The sequence below is a fragment of the Terrapene carolina genome, unplaced genomic scaffold (genome assembly GCF_002925995.2).
Source record: "Terrapene carolina triunguis isolate 2854851 unplaced genomic scaffold, T_m_triunguis-2.0 Scaffold227, whole genome shotgun sequence".
NCBI classification, from domain to species: Eukaryota; Metazoa; Chordata; order Testudines; family Emydidae; genus Terrapene; species Terrapene triunguis.
The window spans coordinates 2,769,861-2,790,596 of record NW_020664578.1 but is presented as its reverse complement, the minus strand read 5'-3'; the positions used below and the strand labels follow the sequence as shown (position 1 = coordinate 2,790,596).

General features: G+C 49.8%; 1 protein-coding gene across 2 annotated transcripts; it reads left to right on the top strand.

Annotated features, from left to right (window-relative positions):
- The first annotated feature begins 4,080 nt into the window (after nucleotides 1–4,080).
- On the top strand, nucleotides 4,081–16,701 carry PEX11B (peroxisomal biogenesis factor 11 beta). Of its 2 annotated transcripts, none has more exons than XM_026656323.2 (4): nucleotides 4,081–4,275; nucleotides 12,357–12,472; nucleotides 12,755–12,956; nucleotides 15,050–16,701. In XM_026656323.2, exons 1-4 carry the CDS (start codon nucleotides 4,220–4,222, stop codon nucleotides 15,414–15,416), a joined length of 741 nt encoding a protein of 246 aa, XP_026512108.1. In that variant the 5' UTR covers nucleotides 4,081–4,219; the 3' UTR covers nucleotides 15,417–16,701. The 2 variants fall into 2 exon arrangements, with proteins under 2 accessions (XP_026512108.1, XP_026512109.1); XM_026656324.2 differs by lacking the exon at nucleotides 4,081–4,275 and adding an exon at nucleotides 9,825–10,475.
- Nucleotides 16,702–20,736: the final 4,035 nt, after the last annotated feature.

Here is a 20,736-nt window from a genome sequence, read left to right as displayed (position 1 = left end):
CGGGGGAGGAGCGGGGGGCGGAGGGGCCGAGGCTGCCACCGCGGGGGCCCCGGTCACCCCGGGGCGCAGGGAGCGCAGCGTCCCCACCCCGGGCTGCAGCCGCTGGGCGCGCACCGACTCCATCATCATCGCCGCCGCCTGTCGGCCTCCGTAGCCTGCCCCGACTGAGCCGAGGCGGGGGCTGCGCCGCCCCGGGGCTGCCACTCACCAGGCGAGCTGGGGGGGGGGGGGGCGGGCCCTGCGGGATGGAGAAGCCAATCGCAGCGCAGAGCCCCGGGGAAGAGGCGGAGCGTTAGAAGAAATGGGCCAATCACCGAGCGGATTCCCAAAGGCGTGGGGGCGGGGGCTGAAAGTGAGCCGTCCCATCAGAGCTCGTGTGCCCAGCGATGAAGAAGGAGAGAGGGTGGCCGAATCCAAAGAGAGTATTCCCAAGAGAGGGCGGGGTTTGAAGGAGATATACCCAATCACAGCCCGGATCGCTCACGATGACTGAAGAGCGAACGAATCAAAAGGCAGATTGTCAATTGAGGGGGCGGGGACGTCTCTAGTTGCCCAACCAGCGGCCTGGCTGGATGAAAGTGGGCGGGGAATGAAAAATCTAGCCAATTAAATTACGCCTCAGTGGAAAAAAGACGAGAAACATGATAATACTCCAATCACAGCCCAGGTTGTGTTGTCAGGGGGCGGGGACTATGGGATTTAACCAATTAGACCCCACCTATCTCCTGCTAGAGAAGGACAGTCATGTTCTCGCGCAATGGATCCTGGGAGTGTGGCCAAGTGCAAGGAATTCTGGGAGTTTGGCCAAGTGCTAAGAATTTTGGTAGTGTGGCCACGGATTCTGGGAAAGTGGGGCACAGGGCAAAGGGTTCAAGCAGCCAGGACTCCTGGGTTCTATTCCAGTCCTTGGTTGCGGAGGGGAGATGATTAGGCTGGTCCCCACCACATCATGGCAGGGAGCACTCATGGGATCTTCCGTTCTTCCCACTTAACCTCCCTCACTATCTGCCATCTCATCTGCCCCCCTTAATTTAGACCCACCCTCCCCATGATCAATCCCCAGCAAATGACTCCTTTCTCATTCACAAGCATCCAAACCCTCCTACACCCTCACAAGCCGTGGGTCCCCTAACGGCAGGGCTGAGTGGGAAAGCAGCCTCACCAGATGTTATTAATATCATTATTATTACAGATGAACTTGTAACTGGATTATGTTGAATCAGCAGGAGGGCCCTGTTCCCCTCCTCACTCTCTTTTTTTTTTTCTTCTGTTAGTGCCGTTCAAAATATGTCATCCACAGGACAAGCTAACAGAAGTGTCGTCAACGTGTGGGAAAAGATAGAGACCTCAGGTATGTGACAGAAGGTAGTGATGATATGTTAAGCATGTGCGTAGGATAGAGTTTGCATTTGTGTTTGCTCTATCAAGTATCTGAACATTTTACAGGACTCTAAGAATCAAATCAAATTTAAATTTTATTTAATCTTCTATCTAAAATTTATATCTCTAGATCTTTACACCATGCCTATCGCCTGAGTATCTGAGCACCTGTGTCTATTTTTGTCCTCTCTAATGCTGGGCAAGAGCCTCCTTTACAGTTCCCGCAGTCTGGAACAGCCCCACCCGTATCTTTCTGCTTCAGCGATTTTGCTGTCTGATCTCAGCTGAAAATGTCTCTTTTCTCACATCTTTCTGCTGTTATTTATTTAACTCTGTGAAGCGTGCTGGGATGCCATTTATATGAAAGACACTGTAGAAAATAAAATGGTCTTTTATTGAAGTATATTATAAGGGGCCCATGGAGTCGCAGAGAGAGAGGATCTGGAACAAATAGCCTTTATTCAGGGCTTGTAATTAGATATAGTGCAGTGGAGTGAGCAGAAAGAATTAAGAATTGTTGTCCCTCTGCACTATGCTCTGGCTATCCCTTTTGTTTGGCAGGAGTTGGCAGTTGAAGCAAGCGAGGGCACCCACTGGCTCTCCTATATTCTCACCACCAGGAATGGTTACTCAGCACATTTTTAAATTAGAGCCCCTCAGCAGCAGCATGAAAGTGACAGAAAGAGACTTGGTGTGAAAGGGCGGAAGATGATCAGTAGAGTGACACACAGGTTTTATTATGGTTGCCTTTACATGACTACTGAGGACAGGTGGCAACTGGGCAGACAGTCTTGAAAACATACTCCTTGAGGGAGGGAACATTGTTTAGTGGTTAAAGCAAAGGGTCTGTGAATCGGGGTTCCTATTCCCAGTTTGAGGGGGGAGTCTGTCTAGTTGTGAGAGCAGGGGACTGGGACTTAGAACTCCTGGGTTCTGTTTCCAGCTCTGCCATTGGCTTGCTGTGTAACCCTAACCCAAGTCACTTCCCCTCTTCCAGTGCCTCACTTTTCCCCTCTGTGAAATAGGGACAGTGATACTGACCCCCTTTCCAGGGAGGCTGTGAGTATGTTAATTCATTAATGTTAATAGAGCTGTGAGACCCTCCGACAGGAGATAGAATCATAGAATATCAGGGTTGGAAGGGACCTCAGGAGGTCATCTAGTCCAACCCCCTGCTCAAAGCAGGACCAATCCCCAACTAAATCATCCCAGCCAAGGCTTTGTCAAGTCTGACCTTAAAAACTTCTAAGGAAAGAGATTCCACCAACCTCCCTAGTAACCCATTCCAGTGCTTCACCATCCTCCTAGTGAAAAAGTTTTTCCTAATATCCAACCTAAACCTCCCCCACTGCAACTTGAGACCATTGCTCCTTGTTCTGTCATCTGCCACCACTGAGAACAGTCTAGATCCATCCTCTTTGGAACCCCCCTTCAGGTAGTTGAAAGCAGCTATCAAATCTCCCCTCATTCTTCTCTTCTGCAGACTAAACAATCCCAGTTCCCTCAGCCTCTCCTCATAAGTCATGTGCTCCAGCCCCCTAATCATTTTTGTTGCCTTCCGCTGGACTCTTTCCAATTTTTCCACATCCTTCTTGTAGTGTGGGGCCCAAAACTGGGCACAGTACTCCAGATGAGGCCTCACCAATGTCGAATAGAGGGGAATGATCACGTCCCTCGATCTGCTGGCAATGCCCCTACTTATACAGCCCAAAATGCCATTAGCCTTCTTGGCAACAAGGGCACACTGTCGACTTATATCCAGCTTCTCGTCCACTGTAACCCCTAGGTCCTTTTCTGCAGAACTGCTGCCTAGCCACTCGGTCCCTAGTCTGTAGCAGTGCATGGGATTCTTCCGTCCTAAGTGCAGGACTCTGCACTTGTCCTTGTTGAACCTCATCAGATTTCTTTTGGCCCAATCCTCTAATTTGTCTAGGTCCCTCTGTATCCTATCCCTACCCTCCAGCATATCTACCACTCCTCCCAGTTTAGGGAGTAAATTATTTACATTTAACTGTAAGGGTGTTATCATTTCCTCTGGGGGAGAAGTAAAGGGGACACAGATGTATTGTCTTGCGGGAGTTACACAGATGAGTCCCTGGCCATTGTGGGGTGCAAGGGGAGGCAGGGTGCTGAGTTATGAGGGGATTGGGGGTGCTGGGAGGTCATTGGGGGAAGAAAAGGTGCTGGATTGGGTGGACTGGAGGAGGGGGCGCTGATTTGGGGGACTGGGAGATACGAGCTAGGGGAAGGGGGGCCCTAGTCCTCCTCTCTGTAACAACAGGCAGGGAGCAGGCAGAGAAGGGGTGCGGGCCGGGGGCTGCAGGGAGAACAGCTGCTGCCCTTCCTCTGCTGGGCTCTAGGGGGCGCAGCCATATCGCGGTGGATGGTTTCTCTAAGTTTGACCCCTGGGCGCCGCCGTTTCATTCCCGGAAGTGGTTGCAACCGTTCTCGCCTGTGACCGGAGGGGACTTCAACACCCCCTCCCCTCAGGAACGGAGCGACCCGTCCTCCCCCGGCTTAGACTCCTGGACTAGAAGGCCGAGGGTAGGGGGGGCCTCCGGCGGGGCTGCACCGGGGGGCCCAAGGGAACCCCCCCCCCCCCGGCGGCGCCGCCCCGGGGGCCCAGGGCCCCCCCCCCCCCCCCGGCGGGGCCCCGCGGGGGGCCCCGAGGCCCCCGGCCCCCCGGCGGAGCTGCACCGGGAGGCCCAAGGCGGAGGGGCGCCAGGCGGAGCTGCACCGGGAGGCCCAGGGGAGGAGGCTGAGGACCCTGTAATCAGCTCACCTAGGAAGGCACGAAGATCTTGGGCCCGGCTGTGCCTGGAGGAGGGGCACCAGCACCATGGATTTCTGGGTGCAGTTCAGTGCCCAGAGCCAAGCCAAGGAGCGGGTTTTCAGGTGCGGTATCAGCCCAATATGTGGGGGAAGTCTGGGGCTTAACAAGCCAAGGGTTGCCGGTGGGTAGCGGGTTGCCCCTGCGCCAGAGGGAAGGGATTGAGGTGACCCCGGGGTGCACCCGTGCCCTGAGTTGCTGGCTTTGTTGGATCATCCCGGGAATGGTACCCGAATTCAGTTGCCAGGGCCTATGAAATTCCATTGTGACATCAGTGTCAAAACAGTCACCTGTTGCTGCAAATGTGCCACTAGCGTTAGGCCTGGTCTGCAGTGAAAGGTGTTGCTGGAATACCTGTATCAGGAGTGGGGGGTGGGAAATCGCACCCTGAACCCACCTAACTATGCCAGTAAAAGACTCTGTGTAGATTTAGTTACAGTGGCAAAAAAGTCCATTTGGGTATGTCTATGCAGCCTGCAGCAGCAAGCCTCCCAGCCTGGATCAACAGACTTGAGGTTGTGGGGGGGGAAGGGGGGTGTGTGTGCTAGGACTCTGAAAAAGCAGTGTAGACCGTGCTTTGTAGTTGCATCTCAAGCTCTGAAGCCTAGGGGTGAGGGTGGGCTTCAGAGCCCATGCTCCAGCCTGAACTTCAAAGCCTGTCAGCACAGCTATTTTCAGGGTCCTGGCATGAACTCCTCACACTTGAGTCTGTTGATCTGGGCTGGAAAGCTCCCTGTTGCAAGCTGCATAGACGTTCCCTTTGTCAGCACAGCTTGTTTCATTCAGGAAGCTAGTATAAGCTATGCCAGCAAATGATCTTTTTTGCCAGTATAAGTTATGTCTCCAGGAGGAAGGTGAGCCAGCAAACCTTTTCTAGCCTAGACAAGGCGTCAGTCCCTGCGGAATCCTAATCACTTGCTGTTTTTGTTGGCTCACCAGAATGGTTGGCTTCTGCCTTCTTTCCCCAACTCTTGTGATTTTCAAGGATTTCACAGGGTGACTAAGAAGCCCAGAAATATTTTCAGGGCGGAGGTTTGTGCGGGACAGAGGCAAACTTGCCTGTATGATAATGAACGGGTGTCTTGGGAATTTGGCCAGACCAATAGTCCTGTCTAAGGACTTGTCTGGACAAAAAGTTGTTACCACTTGAACTGTCCTAGTATGGTAAACATGTACAACCACTGTAGTGTGGGCACTTATGGAAAGGGAAATAAGCTATACTAGCATAAGGCCCTTTAAAACAGTGTAACTGCATCCACTCTGGGGATTGTCCTGATATAACTTTCTGTTAAAAACCACACTCCTAACCAACAGTTATACTGGTACAACAACCTATGCGTTGACCAGGCCTAAGTCTGGTTTCCCCAATGCCCATGGCATCTTATGGTAAATGTCCCAGGGAATGGTCATGTGCCAAATTATCCTCTGGGCTTGTGGGAAAGACTTTCCTTCTGGACTCCCAGCTCATGCCCTGAAGAATGAGACTCAATAGATGAAATTTTACCATAGCTACAAATCTTTGAGATCGGCACCTAATATTTAAAAAAAGAAACTTGAGTTGTTTGTCTGGTGGGTAAAAAGCAACAAAACCACCAAACCTACGGGAGTGTTGCTAAACCTATGCAGGCTGGCAACCCCTTCTTTGAAATCCCTTTATATTGACAATAAAAATAAGAGTAAAAAATGTATCCGTGATAAGTGTTAAGTCTGTGTAATTGATTTTTGTGTGTGTTGAGAGGCTGACCGAGAATATTTGCCCTTGAAGGGGAGGTTAATGGGGGAATGAGATTTGCTTTGCTTTAGACCAGTGGTCCCCAACCTTTCTATTGCAATAGCATATTCGTGTTCCCTGAAGAGTGTGGCGGGCGCTGGACGACCAGCCACCAAGAACCAGCGTCATCGAGAAGCGTCGCTGCCAAAATGCCGCCGAGAAGCAGCGGCATTTCGGCGGCGACGCTTCTTAGCGTTGCTGCTTCTCGGCGGCATTTTGGCGGCTGGTTGTCCTTGTCAGTAGGTGGGCGCGCATAAATGCCCCAGTGGGCGCCATGGCACCGCGTTGGGGACCACTGCTTTAGACTGTAATAACAATTTCAGTGCCTCGCCATCTCCCTGATTGTCTTTTGTCTCTCTCCCGGTTGAGAAACACTCCCTACAGTATCAAGTTCCACTGGCTGATCTTTTTTTATGCCATGTGTATTTCTGTTTGTCTATTTTAAATGTGTTGCTTTAAAATTTTCCGTGTCTCTTTGGTCTTGTAATCCTGCAAAATACCTTTGTTGGGCAATAGTTATGTTATATAATGCACCTCTGTTAGATTTCCCCTCCTATACAGGCCAAATAATCCTATTCTTCCGTAATGTCATGTTCTTCTGTGGAGCTGGAATTACCTTGCAATGAACTGGTTAAGCAGTATATAGAGAAGGCCGGGGAATAGCAAGCCCTGTAGGTAAGCAGCGAGAAGCTAGTGTTTTCCTGCCTGGAAGCGGCATTGGTCTTACATATCCCCTTGTAAACCCTTGTCCCAGCCTAGAGGGAGGTTGAATGCTTAGAGGATTTCTGTGCTTGTGAAATCTGTTCACCAGTCGTGCTTTTCCCGATGTTCTGGACAACTTGGGCTTTCATTTTTTAAAAAAAAAAGTTTCCATAATCATTGTGGGGTTAGATTTAAATTCTGGTAATTAATAAGAAGCCTTTTTTCCCCCATGGGGCAGGCAAGTTTTGAGATATGTAGGCTTTTTCAGCCGGCCAGAGATGAGAAACGTTTAAAAGATTCTTCTTATGAATTTGTTTTCTTGGTAGCTTGTTTTGACTTGTATTCTGTGGCGAATCAAAGGAGGGTGACGCTTTATGGTGCATTTGGGGCAGAGACTGTCTTTTTTTGTTCTGTGTTTGTACACTCCTAGCAGCATGAGGTCCATGTCCATGGTTGTAGCTCCTAGGTGCTACTGCATTGCAAATAACAAATATTATTTATTACAGCTTGACAAATACTCCACAAAGTTTCCCATTAGTCACTAGAAAAAGCAGTGTGTGCTGGATCAGACCCCTGTAAGGGAACTGCTGTCAAGATAATTATGTAGTTTTAAACAAATTCTCTTCTTACATTATTCATAGCACCAATTCTGTGACTAGTTTAGTCTCCCAATAAACAATGGAAAACTTCTTAGGCAACCAAAGAGGTAAAACCAAGCCTAACCTTCAGGTCTAAATCAAACAGAGTCAGTTTGATGGACACCAGTTTATGTGGCAGAAAAGCCTCTAGACTAGGAAAAAGCCGTGTACGGCATTTTGGGGGAAAATGTGTGTGTGGTCTAATAAAAGGAGTATAGAATGGGGAATTTCTGTTCACAGTTCCATGAGGGAATGTTGGCTAGTAGTTAGAACTCAGGACTGGGTGCCAGGACTCCCTGGGTTCTATTCCTGACATCAGTGATTTCTTGTAGTTTCTTAACTGTATTGTCCTCAGTTTCCCCTTGTGTAAAATAGGTATAATACCTATCAGGATGTTGTAATGCTTGATTGTAAAGTGCTTTGGGATCGGTGGATAGAATAGTGCTCTGAAAGGGGAAGAACTAGCTAGGGCAAACTAGTATCTCAGAAAGATTATTTGTTTTGACTGCTGGGTGGGATGAAAACCATGCAGAAGACAGTTTGATAATCCCCTCTGAACAAATGACTAATAAACCCTTAAGACCAAGGCACTAAACACTTGTTGCTTTGCTGTGAAGTTAGTTGGCAGCTTCTGGCTTGCACAGGATCTGACATCAGAGTTTTCAGTGCCACATGGTCGCGATTGGAAATACCTTCTAGAAGCAGGTTACTCCTGCATGAAGCAGGTGTTCAAGAACCTACAATTTCTGATTTCATCAATTTCAGGATTTCGTAGTTTCCTTGGCCAGAAGGGACCATTGTGATCATTTCGTCTGACCTCCTGTATAACACAGGCCTTAGAACTTCCCCAAACTAATTCCTGATTTGCTTTGTTCGGTCCCAGAGCTGGGCTAAAAAAATCATTGCTAGACCCAGGAGACAGTGACAGATTTAAAGGTCTGATATATTATGAACCATTGGGTCTAGAGACCATTGAGTTTTCTTCTAGAGAGCTGGGATTCTTAACGTTCCAGTGGTTGTGGTATTAATATTTTATTTCTTTTAGAGTAGCACCTACCGGCCCCAACCAAGTTCCGGACTCCGTAGTGCCAGGCGTTGTGCATGCAGACAAGACACAGAGTGAGAGGAGAAATGAGCAGGCAAGGGGAAGTGACTTGCCCAGGGTCAGTGGAAAAGCTGGGAATAAAACCCAGGTCTTTTGGCTTCCAGCCCAGGACTTTATCCACTAAACCACACGAGGTCTCAGTGGTAGATAGAGTGTCAGCTCCTAACTTGGACAGTTTGAGCTACGCTGCAACGTAGGGTGCTCAACACAGGAGCAATGAGCCAGATCACAAGGAACCCAGTGGAACAGGTTAAACTAGTTTCACTGTCCAATAAACTTCTTATTTGTGTCACACAGCACTTAAATGCCCCAATCTGAGACCAGGGCTCCATTGTGATGGGTGCTATACAAACAAGTAAAGACAGTCCCTGCTGCACTGAGCACAGTCAAGGGTTGTGACGAGATGCAGCACTGGAAGAAGCAGACGAAGGGGGTGTGATGGGAGAATGGGGTTAGTGAAGAAATCTAGCACGAAGCAACTTTTGTTGTCTTGTTTTAATAATCTAAGGCAGGTGTTCTCACAGTCAAAGTGTAGACTACATCTTAGTGGGAAGTGTCTTCAGTATTGCTAACTCCAGTGTTGAAAAATGACGAGTCTGGTCCCTGCAAAATTATGAAATTGTCATGAGATTTAAGGGGGGGAAATTGGTTCTTTTTATTTGCTAAATGTTTATTTCTATCTCTAAAGGTTTTCTGAGCCTTTAGAGCTAGAAACTTCCTTTTTATTTTAAATTTTAAGCTGAGATTCTCCCGTAATCCCAAGACTCCTGGAGCTGGAACTTGAAGGAAAATAGGAAAAACCGTCAGGCTGGCAAAACAATCACGAGAGTTGGTAACACTGGTCACACCTCCCTCTGCAAACATGCCTGGATCCTGTCCTTCCACAAAGAGTGATGTCCTGTTTCCATGACCCACATGGGTCCTTAGCCTTTGCAGCTTGGGCCAGAGCCTGAGACGCGCAGCATTAAAGTTCCTGGGAGTTGGCGTGCTCAGGCTCCTTTTCATATTAAACCTTGTTCCTGTACTCACAAATGGGGCCGTTATTTGTGAGACACACTCCTTTCAGTTTGATCTAATATTGAATTGCTTCCATAATGTTTTGTCCTCCTCCCTTGAATTCTCCATGAACGGACACTTTTTTCCCTGTCTAACGCAAGCATGATCAGCAGGCATGTTACATATTGTTCCTGGCTTTGCTTGCTTTTATTCAGATGATGTTTATCTGCTTGAAGCGTTTCCAATTGCTCTGCCTCCCTCCAACTCCAGCCTCATCTGGTTCCTCTTCCTTAAGTAGCCCTTGGAATCACATGATTTGAACAGGAGAAACCTCATTGTCAGAAGATGCGGGGAGGTGGAGGGGATCCTCTCATTTTCTCTCCTGAACCCTATTTAGGTTTTCTCCCTCAAACCTGTTGCAGCTGCATTCCTTCCTGCTGAACATGGCTGGGTCTGGGATCTTCCTAGGTCCATTTTAGGAGTGACAAATCATGACCACAACTGGCACTAATTGGGCCCCCTTCTCAGCATAGAGGCTGGGGACTGAATTGGCTATGGAGACTAGACATTGCTGCCCAGGGTGGAATTGAGGCTCGTTGGTGGGAGAAAGCTGCCCAGGTTGTCCCTTTTCTGGGAATAAACAGCAGATCAAATCCTGGATATCGATGTGACACCTTCTGGGAGGACTAAATTCATTCGAAAGAGCAGTTCAGGATCAGACAGTAATGTTTTAAAGCTAGGCTGGGGGAGGTAACATTTTCCAGCCAAAAGTTTTACGAGGAGACAATCTATAGAAGTCTGCTGAGATTTTATCAGCATCTTCAGTGCGTCTTTGCATCCTCCCCACGCGCAGTGTTTGAGCAAATGCTTCTCAGAACCTACTTCTATTTTTTGTTATTTAAAAACCATTTTGTCTCTGTTAGGTGTTGCGAGGGCAGTTCTCACTATGGTATCTAAGCTCTGGAACAGATCTTCCATAGGCATCAAAACGATCTCATGATGGCACAACTTTCCCCAGTCCTACTTCACTGACATTTATTATCTGGGTTAAAAGTACGTTGGCTTTACGCAGAGATGAAAGTGTCAGATCTGCAATTTCGTACCAAGCCAGATGGGCAAACAGGGAGCTGTTTATTAAGAAGTCACATGCACTGAAGTTTGCCAAGAATCTCCTTATTTTTTCCACATACTGAAAGTCAAGGCATATGATTTCTGTTCTGATTTCTGTGTGCCCTTTCCAGAAGGGTTGGGGAAGGGCATACAGAAGCCTCAAAGCCATGACAGTACCCATGAGATGTTTAGCAAATGCTCATGCGAAATGTTTAGCTTGCTAATGTAAGGGTAATACAAATAAATAATAATAATATAGGGGCTAGCATAATGGGGCCCTGATTTGGATCCCCAGGTTCCACTGCGATATGACTAAAAATAATAATTCTGTGGTTGGGAAGCAGTTCAAGTGGTAATTTGGGCCCTTGCAGGGTTATTAGCATGATCAGGGGAATGGAAAACCAATCTTACAAGAGGAGACTAAAAGAGCTTGGCTTTTTTAGCGTAGCAAAACCGAGGCTGAGAGGGGGATATGGTTGTGCTCTCTAAATACAGCCCAGGGAGGAAGAAGCCCTATCTAAGCTAAAGGACAGTGTCGGCGCAAGAACAAACAGGGATAAACTGGCCAGGAATATAGGCTGGGAATGAGGTTTCTCGCCAGCAGAAGAGTAAAGTTTTTGAGCAGCCTCCCAGTAGGAGTTGTAGGGGCAAACAACCTCTGAGCAGTTTGAAAATGGAGCTTGATCCGTTTCTGAACGGGATGGGATGAGGGGGTTGGCCGTGATAGCACGCACTGGGCGCAATGACCCAGGAGTCCCTTTCAGGCCTAGGCCTGTCTTCCTAAATTAGGCCTTTCTATCCCTAGTTAGCCCGCTAAATAAGTGGCCTCCTTTCCAGAGGTGTTGAAAACCCACATGTCCTATGGAAATCATTGCATGGCAGGTGCTTAACTGCACTGAAAATCAGCCCACTTAGGACACGATGCAGCGAGGCACTTAAACACCGGCTTCACTGGAACAACTCCCATGCATTAAGTACCTTGCCGAATCAGGGTCTTATTTAGGTGCCTAATTTAGGTACCCAAACTTGAAAAATTTGACCTCAAAGTTGAAAGCCAGGGAGAGGGGAGGGAATTTACCCCTCTCCTCTAGGAAAGAAAATAAGTTGGAAGCTATTGAGTCTAGAGAGAGTTCCTGGAGTGAAGCAGAACTATCTTCTTAGCAGAATTGAAACCGGTCCCGTCAGCTGGGTCCAGAAACTGGCCCATGTTGGCGTCATTTGAAAGGGCCTGTAAATGCTATCCAAAGATGTGTAGCTGCAATGGGAAAGTGCTAAATATTCAGGGCATGTCCATTCTGCATGGCGGGGAGTGCGGAGGTCCCAGGCAGACTTAGTTAGCCATCAGATCCTTTATGCTTTTATTTTTAACCTAAACTCTTCAGGGTCTAACAAGCCTCAGATGAAATGAGCTAGTTGGACTCGTGTGTGTGTTGGGTTTTGTAGGGCTGAGAGGCGAGTTATTCTCCTCATTGGTTAGTCACTGGATGTGGGGTAGAAATGGCAAGCTTTACAGACCATTGAAGGGACCACTTTCTAAAGCAGCCCGTGGCCAACTTATGGAACTCCCTGCTGCAGGAATTTCCTGGCCAGTAATAATATTGGTAATTGAATCTCATACTTCAGTATGATGATCATTGCAGGGCTCAGGAAGAAATCTCTCTTCCCTGCCATGGGCAGCACTCCATAGATAGCTAACCGGGGTTGGAAGAAGAGGGTGTTTTATCCTCCACTGGTGGAGGCAGGAGGCTGGGCTTGCTGGACTGATCCATTAAGGCAAATCCTGTCTCGCTAGGTGCATTTCCTATACTCGGTTGTCTCTTTCAGAGCCGCTCAGTATGCCTGCACTCTGCTCGGCTACACGCTGCAGAAGAATGGAGCGAGTGCTGATTTCCTCGCCAGGATCAAACAGCTCGAGGCTCACATGAGCCTGGGGCGCAAGCGTAAGTGAAATCATCTTCTCAGAGGGATGTAATGGGAGGCTTCCAGGGTCTCTGAACAAGAGAAACCCAGTTCTTCTTACCCCGCTAATTACCTTTGGTTGTAGTTTTGTGCTACAATGCTGGATGGGGGTGGTCTATGGCCCCGCAGCTTGGCGTGGAAGGCTGGAGGGATGTCAGTTATCCCAGATCCCTGGCCCATTTGGCATCAGTGACGTGCTTAGTAGTGACATAACAGCAGGGAGTGTCTGGCTGACTCTTCGTTCGACCTGCTTGATGTTCCAGTGTTCCGGCTGGGGAACTCGGCGGATGCCCTGGAGTCGGCGAAGCGAGCCATCCACCTGTCGGATGTGGTCTTGCGCTTCTGCATCACCGTCAGCAACCTGAACCGAGCCATGTACTTCGCCTGCGACAACATCCTGTGGGCGGGGAAGTCGGGCCTCCTCCCTCACATGGACCAGGAAAAGTGGAGCCAGCGGTCCTTCAGGTGAGGCTGGGCTAGTGCCGTTTGCTTTTCCTGGTAAGGGATGATCCTGTCTGGTGAGTGTGTGTGTGTGTGGGGGTGGGAGAGGGGGGGAGTTTCTGACAAATCCTTGCGAACGATAGCTGTGCTGCAACAGAAATAACTCTGCCTTTTCCCTGCTCCCTATCACTTTCCATCCCAAAGCACCTTGCTAACCTTGCATACAGGAATCACTTTGCCCAGCACTGAACAGCAGCTACCTCTGGGGTGGACCGCAGGAACGGTTCAACAGCCCGCAGGAACTCTGTGCCGCGGCTCATTGAAGCATAGCCATAGAAGTTCCTTGGGAAGTGCTAATAGGCAGAATATAAAGCCCTAGTTTTGAATTTGCATCAGGCAATGGCATTAGCACCCCTACGCTTGCAAGAAAAAATGGCCAGGGCTCTTTATTAGCAGCAGTGATACTATTTAACACAGCAGCTTGTGTCTGCAGATCTCAGGGCTGCACAGAAATGGGTGAGTATCATTTTCTGTGCTTTTACACACGAGGAAACCGAGACACAGAGCAGCTCACCCTTCCCCTCCCCTCCAGTACACAGCAAGGTTGTGGCAGCCCTTGGAATAGAACCAGGATCTGGTGCTGCCTCCTGTGCACTGAACTGTGCTGCTTCTGACATCCACGCAGGGTCAGTGAGCTCAGTTTAACACCCCACATGTCGGGCTGGGTGCACGTGAATGTCTGGGGGGGGAGATCTGCATTGGCCATATTGCCTTCCAATAAGGTGACATGTCCTGTCATGCAGCTGACCCTCAGATGGGATTCTAGTAACACTTCCCTAGCATCCATCCAGAGATCCCAAAGCTCTTGACAGACATGAAGCCTCCCACCCCCTGGAGAGGTAAGTGGTGCATCCGTCCAATAGCTGGCTAAAGCAAAGCACAGAGAGGTGACGGGACTCCTCCAAGGTCATTCCAGTAGAACCCAATCCACTGCTTTAGCCTTCAGTCACACGTCCGGGTAGGAGCTGGGAATAGAACCCAGGAGTCCTGGTGTCTCGACCTGTAGACTGGCCACTGAACGACACGTCCTACGGTTATATCCTGATGAAGATGCTTCGGTTCTGTCCACGCTGCTGTCGGGAGGTGCGATCGGAGCACGTGCGCACATGCCCAAGGTCGCTTTAATAGAGCCAGGTCTCGTTCCAATGGCAGCATGGGCAGCGGCACAGGCTAGCCAGCACCCTGGGTATGTACTCAACCGACCACCGCCCATGCTGCTGCTGCTTCACTAGCTCTGTTAAAACTAGCTCAGGTGTGTCTGCACGTGCTGCAGTCACACACCCCAGCTGCGGTAACGTAGCTTTAGGGGGCCACCCTGCTCTTAGAATCATAAAAGATCAGGGTTGGAAGGGACCTCAGGAGATCATCTAGTCCAACCCCCTGCTCAAAGCACGACCAACCCCAACGAAATCATCCCAGCCAGGGCTTTGTCAAGCCTGACCTTAAAAACCTCCAAGGAAGGAGATTTCCCCCACCTCCCTAGGGAACCCATTCCAGTGCTTCACCACCCTCCTAGTGAAATAGTGTTTCCTAATAGCGAACCTAGACCTCCCCCACTGCAACTTGAGACCATTGCTCCTTGTTCTGTCATCTGCCACCACTGAGAACAGCCGAGCTCCATCCTCTCTAGAACCCCCCTTCAGGTAGTTGAAGGCTTTCTATCAAATCCCCCCCTCACTCGTCTCTTCTACAGACTGAATAACCCAGTTCCCTCAGCCTCTCCTCATAAGTCATGTGCCCCAGCCCCCTAATCATTTTTGTTGCCCTCCGCTGGACTCTCTCCAATTTGTCCACATCGCCTCTGTAGTGGGGGGCCCAAAACTGGACGCAATTCTCCAGGTGTGGCCTCACCAGTGCCGAATAGAGGGGAATAATCACTTCCCTCGATCTGCTGGCAATCTCCTACTAATACAGCCCAATATGCCGTTGGCTTTCTTGGCAAGGAGGGCACACCGCTGACTCATAACTCTTGTTAGAGTCAGTGGGCGTTTCATCCCTTTAGTGGACAGTAAATATTAGCTGATAAACCCTCTCTCCTTCCCCCTTCTGCCTTTCAGATATTACTTCTTTGCGCTGATCCTGAACCTGAGCCGGGATGCCTACGAGATCCGGCTCCTGATGGAGCGCGAGGCGTGCGGGAAGCGTCCGAAGGGCAGCGAGACCAGGCACGCGCTCCGAGCAGATAGCAGTCTCCAGCATCTGGTGCTGAGGCTGAAAGTCCAGCTGCACCTTCTTGGGCACGTGCTGAGGAGCAACCCCCCTCTGCTTGTGGACGTGGTGAAAAACGCCTGTGATATCTTCATCCCGCTGGACAAGCTGGGGCTGTACAAGACCAACCAGGGCTTTGTGGGGCTGTGCGGCCTTACCTCCTCCATCCTCTCGATCCTCACCATCGTTCACCCCTGGCTCAAACTTAAACCTTAACCGGGAGGACTGGCAGGTTGGTAGAGGGATGTGGAACCTTCGCCTTTGTTACCGGTTCAAGGCCAGCCCAGGATGTTAGGGGTCCAAGGTTGCTACTATCCAGTGGCTGGTATGCAGTGAATTTCGGGGCGGGGGCTCGATCCTATGATAGGACAAGCGTTCACGGTCCGCCACCAGAATTGATGCTAATTCACAGCCTTAGCCAGGGATCGGATGAACCATGGAGACTGAGCTCCCCTCTTGCCCCTACCGGAGTTCCATGCCTCAGTTTCCCCACCTGTAAAGCCAGGAGGTAGCGAGTAGGGGAGGCCTTCGTTGCTGCTGCCCATGTACTACCTGGTCTATGGATACAGAGTGGACTTTGGTCTCCACGGCTGCCCAGCTGGCACCTTTCACGTGGAAGTCCTGTTTTAAATATAACCCTTGAAGTACTGTGAGTAACAAGCGCCTGGAGTTTGTGGCTAGAGACTCCTGAGGTGGATTGCGAAGCCCCGGTTTATTAGGCATGCCAGGTAACTTTGAAAGGTGCCGAGGAAGCTCGCGGCATAGCGGCACTTAACGGTGATGACATGACATGGCATGTCCTTGTGTGCGCTGGCAGAGTGCAGGCTGCAGCATTCCCAGCCGTTCCTGTTGATGCCGTCCCCAGTTCTGACACCTCTGCCATGCCTGGAAACCGTGGATTTTTCCTGCTGCCTTGGCAGCAACATTAGGTTAGGTTTGATGGTAGGAAAACAAAGGTAAACAGCAATATTCAGTCTCTCCTCCTGCCTCTCCTATTTGTTTCGGTCTGACTCTATTTTTCCATTGTTTGTTTATAAAGCACATAGGGATGTTCAGGCATGGAGCATGGTGACCTGTGAAAGCGGGTAAGTGAAACTGACATGATCTGCACCAATTTGCAGCAATGGGTAGAGACTGTAAGATGAGGTGTGATCTCGGCGCAGGGACAGGACTGAGGACTCCCGGTTCTGTTGGTTTTTTTTTTTTTTTTTTTTTCGTGCCCTGAATGACTGTGGACCTTCATGTCTCCGTGCCTCAGTTTCCCCATCTGTAAAGTAGGAATAACACAGACCTACCCTCCTGTGCCTGCACTCCTGTTCACCCCGCTAGCCAAATGCTCATCCCGCTATTTTTTTTTTAATGGCTTCTTTGGTGTACTTTAATAAACTGGAGAGGAGGAGACAACAAATGGGGCAGTGCTAACTTTGAATGGAAATCTGTATTGAGATTGTTTTCGTAATAAACGTACATGCTGATCTGAAATTACCACTTTACTGGAGTTTATCGAGTTCTGTTTCTCTGGGCAAAGTCAGATCATCAACGCAGCCCTCCAGACTGATGGCTGATCTGGCTGCAGAGAGATCTTGAGCACCAAGGATTGCATTTATACCTAAAGCCACTGCGTTCTTCGGTGATCTTTTAATTATGTATGTAGGATAATGAGAATGATCTTGCTTGCGTTTAAACTGTCGTGGGCTGTACACATGGATGCTCTTAGCGATCAGTGTTCTTTTTCCATGCCTTCAGGACTCATCCATACCTTCAGGACAACCCCTCTTTGAGGTATGTCTAATATTATCTCCCTTTTTACAGCTGAGAAACAGAGGCACAGAGAGGTGAAGTGACCCACCCAAGGGTAGACAAGTCACTGGCAGAGCCAGGAATTGAACCCAGATCTTTGTGACAGCGTGAGGATTCTGAGCCGGGTTTCCACCTGGTGTAAATGGGTGGTGGTCCCTCAGTGGAGCTGACTTGCATCACCTGAGAAGTTGGCCTGTTCTTTCCAACCCCCTAGACATTAAAATCCCACTGATGCCTCATCAGTACCTAGCAAAAGCTTTCATGGCGGGAGAATTCACGGTATTCTCTGTATAATTCGCTCCTTCTGCTTTGTAGTCGGTGCTGGTAGTATTAATGTGAAGCCAGGCTCTTGGCTGCTTTGTTCCTCACCCGAAGGCCCAGTCCTCTACTTGTGGTATCCAGGCACATATTGCAGAGTGGATTACCATGCCTCCAATAGAGAATTTTGCCTTTGGTCAAGGCCTGAAGCAGCAGGAACATACAAATAACAAGGAACAAAGATCTCATTCACATGCAGCCATGGTTAGCAATGAAAGAGAGGGACAAAACTGTCTTTAAATAGAACATTTTAAAGACACCCCTCTGCCCCCACCCGGAACGGCAGCTTAAAATATCAGCTCCATCAGTTAATGTTTCTGAATTAGCAGTGTCTGATGGTTTACTTCGATTTGTGCTGGAATTCTGTAGACGCGAGGTGCCTGTCTTCGATCAGAGAAGTAGATAGTGCAGTGCGTAGAGCACTAGCCCGGGACTCCGGGGAGCTAGATTCAGTTCTCTGCTCTGACACAGATGTCTTATGTGACCTTGGGCAAATCACTTAGCCTCCCTGTGCCCCAGGTCCCCAGCAATACAATGGGGATGACAGCCCTGCCCTGCCTCCTTGAGTGTGGTGAGGATAAATATGTTAGAGTGTGAGGTGCTCAGATTGGTAATGGGGGCAGATAAGCATCTGAGATAGTCAGGGCAGAGGTGTGTCTAGCAGTCTTTAACCAGGGACCAGCCCAGCAAGCCTGTATGTTTCACAAACACAGTACTTGATACGTCTCCAACCTTGCCAGCTCCCTTGGATGCAGCTGGCTCAATCCTTGTGTATGCAAGGCCTCGTGTGCAGCATGTGCCAACCACAACCCCACCAAAATGCCTGTGGCCAGAGCCTGCTAGGAGAGAGACCACTTCTTCGAGTCAGAGGGTTTGAAAACTTGCTCTCTGGCTGTCATCATGGAATGAATGAATGGAGTAATTTGCTGAACCTGATTCTCATTGCCCTTCACACCACTCGGGCAGTGTTGTAAAGGGCCCTTAAAGTGGGTGTGAATGGCCTACTTTAAGTATCAGGAGGTAGCCGTGTTAGTCTGTATCTACGGCCTGGTCTACACTAGGACTTTAATTCGGATTTAGCTGCCTTAATCCGAATTAACCCTTCACCCGTCCACACTACAGAGCCAGTTAATTCGAATTAAAGGGCCCTTTAAATCGATTTCTGTACTCCACCTCGACGAACGGAGTAGAGCCTAAATCGATTTTGTTAATTCGAATTAGGGTTAGTGTGGACGCACACCACCGAATTACTGTGTTTAAGTTAATGGGGTAGTGTGGCCGCACACCACCGAATTAGGCTATGTCTACACTACAAAATTAGGTCGGATTTATAGAAGCCGGTTTTATAGAAACCGGTTGTATGCAGCCGATTGTGTGTGTCCCCACCTAAAATGCTCTAAGTGCATGAAGTCGGCGGACCGCGTCCACAGTACCGAGGCTAGCGTCGACTTCCGGCGCATTGCACTATGGTACCTATCCCACAGTTCCCGGAGTCTCCGGCGCCCATTGGAATTATGGGTTGAGATCGCAATGCCCGGATGATGCAAAGCAGTGCCGCGAGGGGTTCTGGGTACATTGCGTCAGGCCCCTCCCCCGCCGTCACAGCAACGGCAGACAATAGATTCGCGCCTTTTTACCTGGGTTACCTGTGCAGACAACATACCACGCCAAGCATTGAGCCCGCTCAGCTCAGCTCACCGTCACCATATCTCTTCCGGGTGCCGGCAAACGTGGGACTGCATTGCTAAACAGCAGCAGCAGCTTACTGCCTTTTGGCGGTAGACGGTGCAGCATGACTGGTAGCCTTCATTGGCGATCTGGGTGCAGGCAGCCGTGGGGCTGGCAGCCGTAGGGCTGCATTGCACCAGCCCCTTGCCTTTTGGTAGAAGATGGTATATTACGACTGGTAACCGTCGTCATCGTACTGCAGTGGCTGTCGATCATGGGCACCCGGGCAGACAATGATGGTTATCAGTCGTAGTATGCTATTTTCTGCCAAGTGCCCAATATTGTCTGCTAAGCACCCAGAAGAGGCCGATGGCGATCTGGGTGCTGGCAGACATGGGGCTGGCAGCCGTGGGGCTGCATTGCACCAGCCCCCTTGCCTTGATGATGATGATGGTTATCAGATGTACTATGCGTAGGATGGGGCTAGATTGCTACACAGCAGCAACCCCTTGCCTTTTGGGCAGTAGATAGCATATTACGACTGGTATCCATCGTTGTCATACTGCAGTGAGCATCAGATCGTGCAATAGACCTGAAGGCTTACTGCCAAGCGCCCAGTATTTGCTGCCAAGCACCCAGAAAATGCCAAGGGCTATCAGTCATGCTGCACCGTCGTCTTAAGATGTAAAAAATAGATTTATTCTGCATTCATTTGCTTCCCCCCTCTCTCCTGCTAAACCCAGGCTTTTGAGTTCAATCTTTGGGGGGGGGCCATTCTGTGTGACAGTTGTTTGTGTTTCTCCCTGATGCAAAGCCACCTTTCTTGATTTTAATTCCCTGTACCTGTACGCCATGTCGTCACTCGCCCCTCCCTCTCTCCCTCCCTCCCTTCTTCCCCTGGTCCGTCAGATACTACTTTCGCGCCTTTTTTCAGACCAGACGCCATAGCCAGCACTGGGATCATGGAGCCCGCTCAGATCACCGCGGCAATTCTGAGCACTATGAACACCACGCGCATTGTCCTGGAAAACATGCAGAGCCTCCTGGACATGCCAAAGCCAAACCAGGACCAGCTGAGGAGGAGGCGATTGCAGCGCGGCGACGATAGTGATGAGGAAATTGACATGGACCTCTCACAAGGCACAGGCCCCAGCAATGTGGAAATCTTGGTGTTACTGGGGCAGGTTCATGCCGTGGACCGCCGATTCTGGGCCCGGGAAACAAGCACAGAGTGGTGGGACCGCATCGTGTTGCAGGTCTGGGACGATGCCCAGTGGCTGCGAAACTTTCGCATGCGTAAGGGCACTTTCATGGAACTTTGTGACTTGCTTTCCCCTGCCCTGAAGCGCCAGAATACCAGGATGAGAGCAGCCCTCACAGTGGAGAAGCGAGTGGCGATAGCCCTGTGGAAGCTTGCAACGCCAGACAGCTACCGGTCAGTCGGGAATCAATTTGGAGTGGGCAAATCTACTGTGGGGGCTGCTGTGATCCAAGTTGCCAGGGCAATGAGAGACCTGGTGATATCAAGGGTAGTGACTCTGGGAAACGTGCAGACCATAGTGGATGGCTTTGCTGCAATGGGATTCCCAAACTGTGGTGGGGCGATAGACGGAACCCATATCCCTATCTTGGCACCGGCGCACCAAGCCACCGACTACATAAACCGCAAGGGGTACTTTTCAATGCTGCTGCAAGCCCTGGTGGATCACAAGGGACGTTTCACCGACATCAACGTGGGCTGGCCGGGAAG